Raw genomic sequence first — 18,909 nt, 5'->3', positions numbered from 1 at the left:
GTAAAAGGTTGCTGGTTTGATTCCAGCTGGAGACACAAATACCCTTCGAGTTTGTGTCAGCAAGGGTAAAACTCGAGTGGCAACAGAGATATTTTCTCTCTTCCACACATTTCTGATCATTTTAAGCTCAAATTTTCTTCCTTCAGACTGAAACGTTTAGGCTTTAGATGAGTGCCGTCGTGAAAGTAAGTGAAGGGCCGCAATTGAAACGACAGTCCCACAATAGTGCTGAATTATGCTGAAGCTCCAAACAGATTGCTTTAACTTTTTCATGTCTCTGAAATAAAACAAGAAGCTACTTAGAGAGATTACTTTATTGTTAAATCGTATTTATTAGAAATATTGTTGCTACCAAATTTCCTGTTATTGTTAATAAAACTTTGTGTTTCACTGTAGAGCAGGGGTCTCAAACTTAAATGAGTTGTGTGCCGCTGCTGGCACTGTCATCTCATGTTAGGGCCGCTTTAGTGTTCAACTTGTACAAACAAACAAACAAACAAACAAACAAGAAAACACCCACAAATATTTACGAAAAAGTCATGTTTTGTGTGTTTTTTTAAAGTTTCAAATATTGCATAACAAGACAAAACTGCAAATGTGAAAGCATTATTTTTCTCACTCTTAACTAACTGAAGCCGTTCATTGAACTACCAAATAAACAAATCTGTACTGTCTTTGTGGCCGGACACGTGGCAGCACTTCTGCTACAATTTTGTTCGTATTTAACAAAATAAAAGCGCAGACATAAGTGTGCACATTAGTTTTTGACTCTCTCAGTGAACTAACACAGCCAATCCCTCGACATGTTTGTGCTCTCTGCTCATGTTGCATTCATAGAGAACTTATTTTAACATTGCACTCAACAACAAACAAATCCTACCTAACAAAAAAAGTAACTTCAGTGGCTAAATTGCTTATATTTCTTCACGTCAATATACTAGCTGTAAGTAGGGGTGACGCGGACCGCAAGTGGGCCCAGAGCCGCGGGTTTGAGACCCCTGCTGTAGATAGACATGAATATTCTGCCCAACAAGATACAAGGGGACAATTTTCTCTACCCATAGTAAGAACCAATTCATTTAGAAGCACAGGTTTGTACAGGGCTACGGAGGCATTTCAATGAAGATACAAATAAAACTACAAAACCTTTAAAACAACATTTATTTGCTGTAACTTTTAACCACAGGTAGAAATTCTTAGAATGAAGTCGCGCTTTTGTCTTTGCTCCAGTAATGATGGATCGTGGTTGAACAGGGTGAGCACTAACCATCACTAACCATCAGTGCTTACCCTGATACGAGGCACACTCTGTGCTATAAGGAGCTGTTTTTGTTGTCTGCGTTTAAAAGCTGAACCAACATGATCATTTTAAATCATTTATTATTACAGTTCATGTTTGCATCAATGAATGAAGAAAAAATAAATGAGCACAGACAAAGTACACGGTTAAACTGATGAACATGAATGAAGTCATCAATCTGATTCAGATTAATCCAATAATGACTGTTTATGAAGTGTTTTATGTACAGTTATTAATTTTAATGATGAATAAACTTTGATCACTTAGAGTAATTGGAATAACTGAGAGGGTGATTTCTCTGAAACACCATAAAATCGTGACACTTGATGAAAACTTATTCACACAGCTCAGCTGACTGAGAGCTGCAATATTTATAGTTTATCATAGTAAGAGTTTGTTTGCACTTACAGTGTAAGTAGAGTGACCTTTGTTTGAACTGAGTTAAACTGCAATACAGACTTATTACAATCATTTGTCTGTCAGATTCAATACAATAAAACTGGTGTTATTGCTTTTTGGAGGGCTGTTTAGTTGCTTAGCTGTTAGCTGTGCTGTAATTCACTGTAAATTAGTCTAAACTCACAAGTGGACTTCAGTGTTGTGTGTCTGTTAAGCAATTTCCTGTTTTATTTTGGAAGTCTTAGTCTGATCACACTGTTGTCTTTACTTCCTTTATGACTCTTATTTATTTATTCTATATATTTGCAGCATCTCTGTGCTCGTTGATGCATCATCTTCCCCTCTTGTTTAGCCAAGTCTTCCAGCACTCCTGTTTTTAGTTATATTCCTCTGAGGTCACACTTGAGCTTCTCGTGTACGACCTTTCCTGGATTTTTCCCAGGAATTTTCCTTTGTTTACTCCTTGCAGATCTGTTTGGCTCGCTACCGTTCACATGTATGACCGGTGCCTGTTTTTGCACTTGTTTTCGGTATAGCTGCTTTCTTTCTCAGCCTCCAGGTCTCCTGTCATTAAAGTTAAACACCAGAACAGAAACAGCGCAGTGAGTGAAAGTTCGACTTAATGTCTCAGTTTGAGAGCTGATGAATAATTTGGAACGGATTAAAGCCAGAAAACTGCCACCGTGTTTTTGTCGGTCCACACAATGAATTTCTAAAAAAATATTTAAAGAGGAAAGCAGCAAATGCATGTAATTAACAAAAGCTGATTACTAATGAAAGGTGTGCTTGTAACTAATCAGTTAACTGGCTAGTCTGCTGATTACATAATGAAGAAGACAAGAGGTATGAACCTGATAAAAAAATTTAAATGCTCAAATTAAATATAAAAACAATATCTGAGCGCGTACAGCAGCTGTTCAGGTAAATGTAATTTATCTTCTGCGCTGCAGATCAGCAACAGTGTCCTGATAACTGCAGCTGAGCTTTGGGTAAAGGTCATTTTTCCTCTTTTAGGGGCCTATAGAAGTCACTTAAGACTGAACTGGAGCAGAGGCTGAAAGTACTGTGTGCTCCCGAGGACCGACACTAAAGTGAAAAACACTTTGGTGACACCTGTAACCACAGACTGCTGTTGGGGTGGAGTTAGAGAGTGATGGCACGCTTCCAAATGTTCAGTAAGCCTTGTTTTTATCTTAAGGTTCAAGGTCAAAGTTCGAAAACAGAGAATCATAAAGGATCTGAAGACTTTAGTTGAAGTGGATCAGTGTAGTAATGGCAAGGGATGAAAGAGGAGAAGAGGATGGAGAGAAGCACTGGGTGTGAAAAGAGGAGAGATTAGAGAGGTGATGAACTTAAAAGCTGAGAGAAAGATGAATAGAACAGGAAAAACATAAGAGGTGAGGAAAAATCCAAGGGGAGGAACATTTATGGGGAAGACAAAAACCAGGAGAGGGGAAACAGGAAACAGGAGTAGGAGAGGAGCAAAACAGAGAGGTGAAATTCAGAGAGAAGAATCTAAAATGTACGGTGGAAAAGAGGGAAAAGGAGAACTTTAGGACTGAAAAGGGAAAGCGATATAATTAAGAAAGGAACTGAAATAAAAGTGGAAATGAGAGAGAAACTAATAAAAGGAGACACAGGGGGAGAGAGAAGAAGGATAGGTGGAGAAAAGTTGAAGGAGGTGAAGAAGGGAAGATAAAAAAGAAGGAATTGATAGCAGAGGGGAGAAGACGGGAGGAGAAAATGCAGTGTGGAGGAGGAGGTGAGGATTGAGAGAAGATTTACAATGAAAAAGATGAGAAAGAAGAGGACTGGGTGAGGAGGAGACAAACTGCCTCTCTTTTGTCTTCTTCCTCCTCTTACTTTTTAAATTCAGCGAGATGAAGTATTTACCTGTGAAATAAACGCTCAGCGACTCCGGCAGGCCTGTTGGGGTTAAAAACAGAAAGGAGTTACAGCCAGGAAGCGATAAAAGTAAAAAACAGAGGATTCATGCAGAGGTGACGGTGTTTCACTAAAGAGAAAAGCCCATACTGTATAAACTCAGAGGCAATGAGGATGATTTACTGATGCAAAGCTTCCACTGGAGCTCCATAAACCCAGATTAAAAAAATAAAAGTATGCTTTGATCTCGGATTATGGAAGATCTTTTTAAACGGAGGTCTGTGCTTCTGGAGACGTCTTAGCGTCCTCTGATAGTTTTCGAAATGCTAAAACTCTGCTCTTCCTTGTCCAACCCATCCACCTCTTCAATTACTAACCATGCAAGGCTAATTTTATTGTTAAAAGCTTTGCAAGAAAAAAGGTGATCATGAGTGGCAATAAAAGACAAAAACACTAAAGACTCAAACTTTAATAATGATTAACATGTAATACTGTAATATAAACGTTCAGTTAGGACCATTTGTTTTGGGACAAGCAATCAATATGTGATTGAAGTTTGAGGGGTTTAACAATTTTTACACACAGTCTCCCATTTTCAGAAGCTCAGATGTAATTAGACAAACTATTAAAGCCATGTAAGGCTTTAAAAGCTGTTAGGATATCTGTTTTTACATCTAACAGTTAGCTAGTGTAGACGAGGTCCACTCTGAGTGGGGCAAAGTCCCAATTTGGTGTAAAAAGCTGTAATATAATTAGAGATTAAAGTCTCAAATTAATGACCAGAAAGTGGACTGTCATGACGGGTTTTAAAGGCATGATTTTAGCCCAGAGTGACCATTTTATCAGAAGCATCCAGGTGAAAAGGAGAGAGTTGTTTTTTAAAACAAGTCAAAAACACTCAGACTTGACACTGACTGTTTACTGATAGCACCTGTGTGACCCTCAGGCTCTGCAGTCGGCCTGATACGACGTGTGGATGCTGCTAATGGCAAATGATTATTGAACCTTGGTGCAAATGGTGTCTGTCAGTGGATAAGACTATTCAAACCCTTTGTTTTAGTTTGGGGACCGCTGGTTTAAACAAAAACAAGGACAACAATCAAAGAGGTAAAACAGTGTAATTCAGTGACAGGTCTCTGAACTAAGTACATCTGGCTGATCTGGTGCATAAAGGAGCTGGAGGTGAAGTGTGAGTAACATCTTACCGGTGAAGGAGTACTGGTAGAGCTCCTGGAGGTGTGATGGAGCCTGCGGTGGTCTGTAGATGATCTTGCCGTTATTCACATCAGCCTGAGTGAAATGTTGCACGTGTGTGTATGGCCTGTCCCGATGCTCGATGGTCCCTGGAAACAAAAAATCAGCACATGATGAGATTTTGTTTGAGCGTGTAGCAAGTGAAACAGTACAGAGAGCCGACCGGGTCACTAAAGATGCTGAGAATAAGGCTGGAAGTAAGATGTTAAAGGCCAAGCAGAAAAACAAAACGTTAATATCGGAAATAAAGAAATGCAGGATGTGAGGTCACAGGGGCTGAGCAAAGATGCTGTGACGTCCCTCTCGCCAGTTCATCTCTGCCAGCGCCTCTCAGAGGACACTGAGATGTTCCCAAGCCTGTGTTCCCGCCCCGGGGTCTCCTCCCAGCCGGACATGCCCCAAATACCTCAGATACGAGGTACCCAGGAGGTTTTTGCACATTGGAGTCTGAGGCAACATTTAAACAAGACTTTGTTAGAAGGCTGTTAGCTACCTTGTAGTAAAGGAAAGCTGCATGCCATGCTTTAATTGAAACAATAAGGATGCTAATTTCTCCCAAACAGCTCTTCCCTCTGAAAATGTTTGGTGAAATCCTTTAACTTCCAACTTTATTCTTACAGAAAACCGGAAACTTCAAACTTATTTTGACCAATATATTGTCATTTAACTAAAAAGAACTAAAACTTTCAGGGTTTTAAAAAAAAACTAAAAATCCTGAAAAACATTCCCACAAAAACAGAAGTTTTCCTCCTCCTTCTGTTTGGCTCCGTTCAAAAAGTCTACACACAAATTTATCAGTCCATTAGCTGATGAATATGACCCATTGTAAATCGCTTTTCTCTTTCATTAGACAGAGAGCTGAAAATGATGCAGCACTCTGACAGATGGTCCAGCGATGAAATGAATGTCTGAACGGCACATTAAATTCTGCACAAATGAAAGCAATGCTCATCCTTATACACGGAAAGACGATAATGAAATTATTTTGGAGGGCGGCGACGCTACTGAAGCAGACTTGGAAGCAGAAGGTTGGTAGTTTCTGCGACTCCAAGCTGGGAAAAGCCAAACTCTTGAGCCAGTCATTACAGCTAAGTGCTCTGCAGAACATGATCCCCCTTCCTAAACTTTGTAGTCTCACTTTACTTTATTATACACTAATAAAATGTAACAAGGTGCACTTTATATGCTCTTTATTAGAATGGGAACAAACACAGTTGTGGCCTCATAAGGTTCCTTACACATAAATTATGATCTAATACACTGCTGTTCCTTCTAAAGTATACAACACTTGTGCTGTAACACACTAAATTATATCTGGATTAGCCTTTAAAATAGTGAGTTAAACACTGAGGTTGGTGGGTAACACATTCAATAAGCCTTTACACAGTTGGTTCACTTGGTGAAACTGAAATGAGGCCACTTAAACCACATCAGGTCATATGACCACAGATCCAGGTGTGATATAAATGATATGGCTGCAGTGCGAGTCTGTGTTGAAGTACTGGTCCATGTACACTGCAACGCTCGCCTACTGTTGCGAGCTGGGAACAAAACCAAGACTGCTGGTAGAGATCAGAGCTGCTGCTCCACATCGAAAACAGCCAGCTGAGGTGGTTCAGGTGGTCCAGTCTCTTGGATGAGGTGCTTCAGGCAACGGAGAGATTGCATCTCTCAGCTGGCTGGATATCCCCCCGAGCAGCTAGAGGAGGTGCCTGGTGAGAGGGAGGTGCGGGCATCTCTGCTTTGACTGCTATCCCTGCAAACTGATCCGGATAATTGGCAGAAAATGGGATTGGAAGGATGCCACTATCCAAAGCTAAAACCACTCTAGGGAAAATGACTTTCTTGGAGACTAATTTGGACACATTACAAGAGAAGCGTGTCGTAACATGATGTGCATGTACTTTGTTCCTATTTTCCCCCGTTCCTCGTTATTAAACACAACATGAAATAAAGGTCAACATTTTAAAGGAATATTTTGGGTGACAAGTCTTAAAAAAACATGATCAGTTGTACATTTTAACCTACTTCTTTGATCAAACGACAAATTAACCGTGTGATAAACAAACAAGGATGTGATGTCCTGATAGTCTCCCCAGAGTAACTTCCACTGAGCACTACGAGGTCTCAACCTGCAGGAAAGTAACGTTTTCTTCTATCAAGGTACAAATAACTCTGTAACATGACTCATGCATTATGCACCAATAATAAAATGTGACAACATTTCAACTCCTCAGCAAATATTTGATGCCTCTGCAAACAAGAAATTAACAAGAAGTAATGGCTTACTCAGAAAGAACAAGACAAGATTGTCTGCAGTGCTCTGTTATCCTCTAATACCAAAAGATGTGACTGTACTTAGCCCTCATTTTAGATAATGTAAGACTTCCAGACAAGTATAAAACTCCTGGTCTCTGTACCTATTTGCAGATCTCAGGTAAAAACTCTGAGCCTTGGTGCTTCCTCTCATGATTTGCTGTAGTTTTCTGTCCATTCTCACAGCTGCTTTACATTTTTGGTTTATTCTCATCAATACTAAATTTCATTTTTTGTGGTTTTGGTCATCACATTTCTGTTTTGCAGGCTCGTGTTTTGATTCATTGTTATTCTAGTATTCTGAGCTTTAGTGTGCCTGGATTATGAAGTTCTGCTTCATGTGTTGGGGTAGTTGTGAATTCTTCAATTTCTGCATTCTCCCCCTCAGTTAGTTCGTTTATATTTCCGTGTCTTTTTTGTTTCAGTTGGGGTCGTAGCTCTCTTCCTGTTTTATTCGGACAGCTAGTTTCCTCTTGTGTTGATTTGGGTTTTCATTTGTGTCCTGATTGTTTGTGCCTGTGTCTCATTCCCCAGCTGTGGTTATCACTAATCAGCCTTCTGTGTGCATACACAGTCCAGGCGTCCCAGTATGCTTTGCTAAGGAACCTTTTACTCTGTGTCTCTCTGTGCATTTCACGTCTGTTTGGTTATGTTTTTGCAGCCTCGGTAAATTGGCTCATTTTCCGTGACACATAATTTGGTCTAATCATGTCTAATTTTGATATGACAGCACTACCATGTGGATTATGTGTCTGACCAAAATTTGGCTGTAAGGTGTCTATCTCCAGTCGAATATGGCACAGAGCAGTTCATCTCTATTTGCATTTTTCCACAGATGTTCTGGATGCAAAGAGTTTTCCAGTTTTATAACAACCCCCCCCAAAAAACAGGAAGAAACCTTTGCCTCATTGCACCGCTCCATCCCACCAAATTGTGGATTAGCAGCACCTGACTTGTGACTGTTTAAGTGATAATTAATGAGAAACAGTATAACTTCTTGACACTTTAACTTCTCCCTCTCCAGCTCTGAGCTGAAAATCAAACATGAACTCAGAAACCTACCCACTGTATCTAGTTATAAGGCTCCTACCCCCTGACAGGAGTTAGATTTTAATCCTGTTAATCTTTTCCACATTATGAGGGAAAAGCTGCACGAGTGTGTGTGTGTGTGTGTGTGTGTGTGTGGCTGACCTTGTCCCGATGGTAGAGGTTTGGTGATACTGTAGATGAGCTTCTCGCTGGGAGTCTCAGAGTCGACGAAGGACAGCGCTGAAGGCGTTATCTCTGTCACCTGAGCCTCCAGAGCCTACACACACACACACACACACACACACACACACACACACACACACACACACACACACACACACACACACACACACACACACACGTTAAGGTGAGAAACAAGGTAAGCTTCTATATCCTCTATTTCTAGGCAGAAATAAACAGAAAACAGCCACAAACATAAGAAGGAGTCTCTTTAGGATCGAAAGCATTTCACCTGGAAAAAAACTAAAAAAGTTGTAAGATGCAAGAAAAAACTTTTGGCTGCTCCCTTTTCACAGTGAAACTCAAAAATGTGTCAAAACAAACCCACTAATACAGCATAATGTCACCAAAGCCACTTCACAATTAAAAAAAACCCCCAAATTATTCAGAGGAATACTTAAAAAACGAATTATAATTGTAACTAATTGTTGTGTGACTCACAGGACAACCTGGATGTGTGTAGTCGTTTTGGCGACACTGCACTCTATTAGTGGGAATTCTTGGACTAATTTGTAAGTTTCTTCTTATAGATTTGTTTTTTTCTCTCCTCATAAATAAAATCAATCTTAAATATTGATGTTATGTTTGTTTGGATTTGCACTTTATAGATATTCCCCACATGCTCGTCTCTATCGTCTCACACTCTGATGGAGGACGACTCCATCCTGGACTTACACCAACTCGCCACAATGAAAGCGAGTTGGTGATTTGATGTTGTGGCTGAAATAATGTGGTTGAAAAGAGCACAGTTGGTGTTTAGAAATGATTTGTATGATTTATTGGTCCCAGAAGTTGAAATATGTGAATTAATTTCCATTTATCATAAATAATTTTTTTTCTCATTTTCTCAACCTCACTGTGATCTTTTCTCTTGTAAATTTATGAGCTCCTTTCTTTAAAATGTCTGAAGTTTTCTCTTACAAATGTATGAGAAAAAAACTCACATATTTATGAGTTTTATTCTCTTAAATTTCCTGTCTTTTTTCCCCTCACAAATGTATTACTTTAATCTCAAAATCTGAAGGTTTTTTCCCTCCAAAAACTACAAGCACTCCCCAGACCACTTACATTTTCTTATTACCTTCAAAAGCTCTAATATGCCGTCCGAGTCACTAATTCTTGCAGCCACTCTAATGTCTCCTTTTTTAATCAACGCTGTGTCGAGTACGAGACTTTATAAATGAACTTTACACAGTCGAGTTTTAAACATGGATTTTGCTGAATTATCTCCCCAGTCAACCTTTCTGTAGCTGAGCCTACATCCAATGAACAATATACAGCAGATTGCACATTTATTTATGTATAAATTCTTTCTGATTGGTCAGATGGTGACCTCTCTGCCCTCTGCTGTCACCATTATAAACCTTTGGTGCTACCTGGTCAAGGTCACTCAGCTCAGTGGAATGAGAAACAGATTTCAGGGTGAAAGGTCACCAGTCTCTCTGGTCGCTAAGCATCTTCTCATAAGTTTCTTAATCTTCTCAAAAGCAACATTTTTTGGGGGTTTGTTTAACAGGAAAACATACAGAAAGGCTGTCAGGGCGATGTCTGAGGACGTGCAGCTGACAGTAACGTGACTTTGACTTCGGATCTGTTTTTTACTTCAGACTAGAAACCAAAAAAGATCAGCTGATGGTTATTGACAGTCAAAACTATTGCTGAGTTTTCACAAATAATCATGTAGTTTAGTGCAAAATAAGGAAAAAATGTATTTTACTGTTACAGCAGTCAAAACAGTGAACAATAAAATAAAATGGCTTAAGAGGTGAAAATCTAAATGTGACATTTTCATGTAAAAAGCAGAATATAATACAATAAATGGGTCTACAGAGTAAATAAAAAAAGAATGTGCATTATAGTAGCTGTATAATTGACAATAACAACATCATCTGTTGTTGAAGCCATTGTTTTCTAAGACTTTCATACAGCATGTCATGGCTTCCATCATGGTGTCTTTTTGCGTGTTTTCCTCTCACCGTGATCTGTAGGTCGCAGTCGGGGGCCAACTGTGGGAATCCTGGGATCTGAGGCATGACTCCTATGGTGAAGGTCTGAGCATCGCTCTGAACGACTGGTTCTGCCTCTGTGGAAACCTGCACAGGCAAACAGGTACACAGCCTCCTATATGAGAGCCGCATCTTCAACAAACTCCATCCACCTCAGCATCCTTAGTCTGCCTCTGCTCACTGTAAGGCTTGAAAAGCCTTAAGTCTCAATCTGCAGCACACCAGCTGAAACAATGTCTTGTTTTTCCACTGCAAAGGCATATTATAATTAATTTCTGAGTGACACAGCTGATGACATAACTCCTGAGAACCACCAGAAGTAAGACACAACCGCTTTGATGAAAACAAGCTGCAGTCTAATAACTGAACAGGAACATAAAGTGAGCCTGGCATCAGGCTGCACTGCAGGAACGAGCCACAGAGACTCAGTGTGCTTCTTTTCATAAATCACTGCCTACACCGTGAGAATATTAAAAAAGAGACGTCGATCTGAGTAAAATTCAGCTCGTGTTTTCGTTTTTCTTTCAGCATTGGAGCAGTTATTACTCTGAAGCCACACCACTGCTGTTTGCTCTTAAACGATGTTCTGAAATCCACACTAAACGTGTTTCAAGACTTTTAAAAAAAGGACGCAGATGGAGCCTCTGAGGGTTTTTGTTAAGGAGCATGTTGCTCTTTGTGTTGACAGCAGTGGACAGCTGTTCTGTTTCTCAACGTATGCTTCAGGCTGATGTGTCTGTGAAGTAAAAACTTAAAGTAATCACTTACAAATTAAAAATAATTTGTCATCTCTCATACTGAAAAACTGTGGAAATGTCACCTCACGTGCAGTTACTGTTTGTTTTGCAAGGAAAATATTCAGTGGGTAAAATAATAACTTGGAATAACACTCGTATATCACAGACTTTATAAAACAGTCAAAGAAGCCTGAAATGAAATCTGAGGGAAAATCCTGAAATGCTGAAGATGGAGGTCGTTCCACGTCTGAGAGCCAATCAGCAGCTGAACCAGGAAACGTAGGAGCCAATCATGTTGTTGCATTGATGAATACAAACTTTAGAACTTCAGGCTAAAGATCTGGTTTAGGATGTGTGATGTCAGAGATATTTACTCTGTGGTGTAGTAAGCGTACTTGTAATTACATTTGCACTTATTTGACTTTTGTATAATTTTTTTTCGGCTAAGCAAAATGAAAAGTGGTTCAGCATTATTGTCTGTGTTTGCATTTTAGTTCTAAAGAGATATTTGATGTTTGTTTAATATGTTATATGGTAACATTTTAATCTATGCTTTGGTGATTTTGCATCCTTGGGTTTTATTTAATGTCATATATGTTCAGTGTTGGGGAGTAACGGAATTTAGCATCAGCTTTACGTGTGTAAAATACAAAAAATGAGTAACTGTATTCCGTTACAGTTACCGTTAAACAGAATACAGTTACTTTGTTGAAATAAATGGATTACACGGCAGGCTTGTCCTGTTTCACACGTTAAGCTATCCCCTCTCTATTTTTGGTAATTCCATGGATTGCCGGTCTGGAAACCCAATGGACCTTTGTAAGATCTATTTATAAATATATCTATATCTCAATATATATATGCCATGAACATGCCAGGTACTGCATGTACTGGACTTCCTCTCATGTCCACTTAAGGCTGGCTCCCATATTAAATGTTCAAACTGACAGTGGAATGAAACAGTTGTAGGCGCTGCTCACCTGGTTGAGAACAGATAACCCACATGCTCACAGCCTGCAAAGGCCTGATGCTTAAGTCTTCCCTGGAGCATTTTCTGTGCGTCACTCCCTCTGACTCTCTCTCTCTCTCTCTCTCTCTAATATCCTTTCAAAACTAAAGGTCATCCATATGAAAACTGGAGTTAGAGGCTTGGCCACTTTGATTGATGCTCGAGTCGCTGTTGGTATACTTTTTGAATTATTTGAATTATATTACAGCTCACTGTGTTGAAATCTGGCCCTTACTTTTGGTATTTAATTACAGTACTTTATGTATAAGTATCTGTGTCTTTGTTAGTCAGTTCAGTCTATAACCTTTGACCTCTCTGCGTGTTTATGAAGCAGCTGATCGTTTCAATTAGAATTTAAGATTACCCTAATTGAATTGCTAAATAGAGAAAGATGATAGTGGATCAGTCTAATAGTCTCTGTGTTCTTCACTGGAACAAAACCAGACTTGAAATTTAGCTCTCTTCCTGTCTGCTGACGCAACACTTTTGAAAACTTTTAAGCGAATGCACTGTTGTCTTACTCGAGCCCTCTAACGTATGTAGCCATAAATTGTTTAGTCCCCTGATAGACATGCAGAGGCAGAAGCCTTGGCTGTTCATTCTAAAAGCCAATTTCTGTCCCCACTTACTTATTCCGCTGCAGCTTGTTCCTGTCACATCAGTGGCATTTGCAGGAAGGAAAGTTCAAGAACCTGTAGTCAGCTTTGTCAGTCAGAAGTAATGTAGGAGCAGCATGAAGCCTGGAGTCAGCGGCACCAATCACAAGTAATGTGTTGTCATGAGAGGCAGTGTTGAGTCAGCTGGATTTATTGAAGCTGGTGCTGCTGCAGAAAATTATTGATCATGTTGATTTGCTTCAACATAAAAAGACATACCCTATTTTATAATCTTCATAAGGTTTAAAATCCAATCCATGAGACTTCCAAAGAAAGGTTCAGCAGCTTTATCGCTGCCAGAATACTGCAGGACTGCTACACGTTAAATTTAAGACCTTTTAATACCACTTTAAATAAAATTTAGGACCTCCATGCAACGGGAATACACATCAAAAATTAATATGGACTTTTTGTAGGAAGAAAAAAACCCCATTTGTGTCAGTTAAAAGAGAACGGTAAGGTAAGCAGGGTGTTTTCCAGGATTTTGGGGTCATGAAAGAAAAGAAAAGAAAACAAGGCACAAGAGCACACAGGAAGACAAAATATTTGAAATAAAGTGACAATTGGCATTGATAAAATCAGGAATGTCTTGCAGGCTCATTTGTAGCTTCAGATGAAATTGGCAGATTTACTGTTACAGTTTCTCTTTATTTGTTTCATTTTATTGTAACTTTAGGCTGAGAGTTAAAATTGATTTTCTACAACCTGGTTCTCATCAATCAACATCTGTTGTAGTTCTAATAATTACCATTTTCTTAAAACACGCACTTTCCTTGCGTTTTATTCACATATTGTCTTAAATCTTTTAGTTTTATACAAAAGAAAAAGATGATGTAAAAGAAAAATGAATTTCCCCTCCCTGCTCAGCATACAATAATGACAAGCGCTTTAACCTTTGTCCTTTAGATTGAGTATTTCGTGTGATGGATGTGGATGAGTCTCTCTGCATGAGTCATTTCACAATTTCTCCACATCCTCACATTAAAACTAATGCACCCCGTGTGACTGTTTGTCAAAATCAAAGGATTTGTCCTTATTGAACATGATTTTTAACTTTCCCTGAGAATGATTAAATGGTGACTCAGTGGCTCCGCATTGAATTTAAACATACAATTGAGCAATCATTCAAGTGTGAAGTTACTGTCTTCAGTCCCAAGACTCGTTCCTTATGTTTGTCTTTAAATTTGAGCTGAATTTGGAAAAATGCGTTGAAATTTGCATGACTTCAAATGGCCTCTGATTATAACTGATTTATAATCCTGTACTGTGCATGAGACAGGGCTACTGGGACCTCACCTGGAGCCAGATCCGGGGTATGGCTTCAGGATGAGGGTTTAGTGGCAGGGCTTTAGTCCACGGGGCCCAGATGGGCTTCTGTCAGTCCAGCACCCACAGGACAGGGCGTAGACATTTAGTGCAGGCAGTTCGGTGGTTTCTGAAACTGTGTGTATCTGTGTATGTATTTAGTTTATGCAACAACTATTGACTGTACTGCTGCACACTTTTCTTTTTTTCTTTTAATCTCAACAGTCATATTTTCCTGCTTAAAGAAAGATAAATAACTTGTCAATAAATCTTTTAAATTGTTTTTGGAGCCGTCTACTTACTGTGATTGTAACATAGCTGTCTGTTATCTTCCCATTAACAAACCTGATAAACCGCTTAAGATACTCCTCAGCTTCCAAACAACAACATAAAAGTCAAGCATGAGAGGAAAAAGTTGCAGGGGCACAGATCCCGATCAATCTGGTTTGAACGTGGTTTATGATTTATGTGCAGAATGCAGCTGAGCACCCTCCGTTCTGCTGCAGAGCCCAGAGTTGCAGAACCAAAGTGAATTTCAAATCAACCCATTCCAAGAAGGCATCGCATGGTTTGGATAAAAATCCAGAGGAGGACAATAATACCACCCTGACAAGCCGTCAAGTTTAATCGCTACCTTTAACAAACCGCACCGATGATGGGTTTCGCTTCTCTATGTCACGTCTTCACCACTTCCCGGAGAAATCATGAGACACTTTCGAATTTAATTTGAATTGAGCACTGTGTAAATTGAAATGCATCTACTCTGATGGATGAAGCCAAAATGTGAGGGGTTGGACGGAGTGTGAGGGATGATTAGATGTAGCTACAAGCTTTTGGCTGCCTCTTTTGTTTTTCTAATGGAGGTGATGTGAAGCCGAGGCTGGCGTGAAAACACTCTAACCGTGGTGTGATGAATGCGCCATCGGTTTTAGTGCAATTGTCTTGAATTTGAAAACAATTTCAGTGTAATTTGGTGTCATTAACGCTAATTGAGATAGGCCACTCTGGGTGGATTTTAAGTGCCTATGCTTCACATGGAAAGTTTGAAAAGAGGGGGAAGAAATCTGCAGTGAAAAAACTGGAACGAGGAAAGAGGGAAACAAACCAGGAGGCATAAATCCAGCCAAAATGCCGGCTGCATTAACAGACACTAAACCAGTAGTGGAGTGTTTGGTGCATAAAACAAATGCTGAATGATAAGCAGGCTGTACTTTCTCAAATAAAAAGCAAAGAACATTTTTATAGCATCCTATAAACCACACAGTCTCAAACGGTTACAAGAATAAAGAAGAGAAGAGCAGAGGCGGTAAGTGGTGAAAGACGAGCTGGAGGGAGAGATGTCGGAAAGGTTGGAGACTTTTGGTTTCCAAAGGAGAGAAGAGATGAACACAGAGAAACACAACAGAGAACAAGGCCACAAAAGCAAAAATATTACAAGGAAAATGTGGCAAAATGTGTGCCTGTCATCATCTCCATTTCTTGTTTCTTATCCCCCTGAAGTTTCATCTCACAGCGCAGTTCGTATTCATCATCTTTTATCGGGTTTTGGAAAATATTGATACCTTGCTGTGGTATTAGCACAAAGTCAGTGGCAAAAATATCTCAACCCCCGCAGTTCAGTTCAAAAATAATCCCTATTTGACTTAAACTGGGTTCGGTGCAGCAACTCAGCTGCTTTATACAGTACTTTAAGCCAGCTTTCTTCTGATTGGCTACCCTTCACAAACAGAAGGTTTGAATGACAGATGGGTGTGTCTTATGCCTGAGATGACCACATTATTATCCACTCTGGCTTACATAATATGACCTTACCATCTAAAATCTTTTGTCATGTTCAACATAAATATCCAGAAAATAATGAAAGTCATATTTTATGTGTTATAAACGTGTAAATATGTTTTGTTGTTACATTGTATTAATCATGTTTTATTGCATCTGCATATGTTTACTTTAAGTTTTGACACTTGATGGTTTTGCTTTGCAACGACTTCATAATAAAAGAAGAAATCTGTGATGGTTCGAGTTGGTTTTCTGTTCACTTTCAGTTTTGATGGTGCAGCTTTCTTTGTTTCAGTTTTGTATACAAAACAATAAGACACTGTGGATAGAGCTCTAATAGAGCTGTAGGCTCTCCCTGCAGGAGTTAGAGGTTTTTTCCTTTAATCTGTCACCTGTATAAATGTTTCATGCTTTAAACTCAAACATAATCTTTTCATCTCAGCTGCCAGGAGCCAAAACAAGGGCATGTGTGAAACTGGTCCTCTGTGGACAGGGTGCATCAGCACTGACCTGGAACAGGAAGGAGTCACCGCTGCTGCCGGTGCCAAAGTGGCGGTACCAGACCGCGCCGTCGTTCACGTCTTGCTGCGTGAAGGAAGTCGTTGCTGTAAAGCTGCGGTCGTCTGTTAGCGAGGGAAGCCAACCCTCTGGGGGGCCGTCAGCCGGCATGGACACCAGCAACACCTCACCTGGACGGAGAAGGTGAGTAAGATGTTATATTTACCTTAAAAGCAAAATTAGAGTTAAAATTTATGTTTAATAAAGTTTAGAAATTACATTTGAAATTAATTATGTACTAACTGTTGGAAAATCTACAATATTACAATCATACAGCAGATAAAACAGCTTGTTTGGAAATATTAAAGGAAAGTGTCACTGAGTGTTAAGGTACCATATTTGGGTTGGCCCTCTGAGGGGAGGATGCTGTAGACAATGTTATCAGTGCTGACTCCTTTGAAGTCTGTCTGCAGGTACTTTTTATCGAGTCGCACCATGCCTCCCTCTTTCACCCAGGTCACTGGGATGGACAGCATGTGAGGAGAGTCTCCAGGCTGAAAAGTAACAAACACACACACATCAAATTAATCAAAATGAATTTCAAATAGTTTAACATTATCTCTGTGGGAAACATTAAAGCCCAGAGAAGTAATTTCCATGTACTCTAATTTATATTTGTTGCTTTACTTCAGTTCTGGGACGTCCTCACACGTCCTCTGAAACCGAATGCGGTGGTAAATACAATAAATTGAGTCGGAGCTTCTGTTCAGGTTGCCGTCATCCCACATGTTATTTCTGGATTTCTTTATTCGAGTGGTGTTTATTTATCTTAATTTAATGATGATAATGATTTCATGTTAATGACGATTATATTTATTCACTAAATTCCACGTTTATACCACCTTTATTCTCTCTACGGCTTGGACACGAGCCATCTAATATTTGCTTATAGCTCGATGAATAGAATTAAACAACAAAATCTATTGGAGCGCTCAATAGAAACTATTCCAACTTATTTCTGAGCGATTTCTTTCACCATGTTCATATTCATTTTTTCACAGGCAAAGTCACATGTCTACAACAAGCTCATTTTTTACCCTTTATGTTTCTCTGTGTTCTCCATAATAGATGTTCAAGCTGACTGAAATCATTAAATTAGTATCTGTATCTGCACTTCTACATTTGGTACGTTCTGTTGAGACCTTGATGTTGACATGTCCTTCAAAGTAAAAGTTTATTTACAGTTTAGGAAGTATCCACCAACTAACTGTTACACCTGTCACCAACCCAGGTGTTTTCATTTGTTGCTGTCAGCATCGTCCAGTAAGAGTTTTAATGCAAAGGTAGAAATGAATGTTTGGGAAAGTGGTCAGTCAATAATCTCCTCGTCTCAGGCTTTTAGTAACACCAAGTTGTATTTTGTTCAAATGGATTACCAGTGAGGTTAATTTACAATTTTAAGGTGACGACTGAACTGGGCTCCCAGTTTGGAGTTGCCATTGTAACCAAAAGCATGCATAAATGGGAAGCATAAAACGGGGACGGCAACAATAAAACATCGCATCAAAAGGAGGATCCTTTTTGGAGGTGGCTTGCAAAGCAGCTTGCAGCCGAGCAGGAACTATAAACAGGCTTAAGAAGCTTAATTAGTGCAACTTACATATTCAGCATATCTGCGAAGCTGATTGTGGGCTGCACACTACGCTCAGTGGATGATAAACCTGTGCTTTTACGAGTTGTCTTACTGCTTCTCAAAATTTTGGAAGGACAACATCCATCCATCCATTTCTAACGACCATCTAATGGTGGATTTCTCCAGAACACTGTAAAACTGAAAACACAGTTATGGGGGATCCAATCCCACTCACCATAAATAAATGGAATACATTATCCGCTGATTACCATTGAAATCTTCACAGACGCCAGGTATTTACTGGAGGTCTTATGTAAAACTTTAAACAGGTGCAGCGGCATCACGTTCGTTTACATTAAATTAGCTTTCAGACACAGTAAACTATACAATATGATAAGTGTCAGTTAATTTTCATCCTCAGATGCAGCTCGATGCCAGTCTCACTTTACTGTTTGGCTTCTTTTAATCCACATCTGTCCTGAAATCAAGTTTGTGAGCCTTTCATGAAATTGTCTGCCAGCTTCAGCATCACCTGAGTGCAGTGAGTCTACCCTGAGCTCCAAAAAACCTCAATATGTGTTTTCTTTGTTTGAGAAGTTTCAGCTCAACTTCACAATCAGACTTATTTTTGTGATGATTTATTGATCCACGACAGAGTTCCCCCCCTCCAGGAGAACAAAGAGCAGGATTAGCTATAGAGAGCACACAGAGTTGGTGGATGAGTCAATATCGCCTGAGGGCATTTCAACAAAGACAATTCCTGCTGTCGGGGAGGTTTTGAAACTAGACCTCTTGCTCACTGTGTCATGCCGCTGTCTAAATAAAAACAGATATGACACACTTCTCGGATGTCTAGAAAAGATA

The 18,909-nt window shown here is 39.5% G+C and overlaps 1 protein-coding gene across 1 annotated transcript in view; it reads right to left on the bottom strand.

Annotated features, from left to right (window-relative positions):
• The window catches only part of fras1 (Fraser extracellular matrix complex subunit 1), a 164,668-nt gene that overhangs the window by 59,628 nt on the left and 86,131 nt on the right, over positions 1–18,909 (bottom strand). The window contains exons 19-24 of the mRNA XM_013910201.1: positions 16,807–16,966; positions 16,425–16,603; positions 10,399–10,515; positions 8,345–8,459; positions 4,789–4,926; positions 3,593–3,625 (exon numbers count right to left, since the gene is read on the bottom strand). Coding sequence (XP_013765655.1) covers positions 3,593–3,625; positions 4,789–4,926; positions 8,345–8,459; positions 10,399–10,515; positions 16,425–16,603; positions 16,807–16,966 — 742 coding nt within the window. The remainder of the gene's footprint in view (positions 1–3,592; positions 3,626–4,788; positions 4,927–8,344; positions 8,460–10,398; positions 10,516–16,424; positions 16,604–16,806; positions 16,967–18,909) is intronic.

Source organism: Pundamilia nyererei, unplaced genomic scaffold, assembly GCF_000239375.1.
Source record: "Pundamilia nyererei isolate P.nyererei 1_Seehausen unplaced genomic scaffold, PunNye1.0 scaffold00038, whole genome shotgun sequence".
NCBI classification, from domain to species: Eukaryota; Metazoa; Chordata; class Actinopteri; order Cichliformes; family Cichlidae; genus Pundamilia; species Pundamilia nyererei.
Note: the sequence above shows the minus strand (reverse complement) of the source record. Positions and strands in the feature narration are given on the sequence as shown.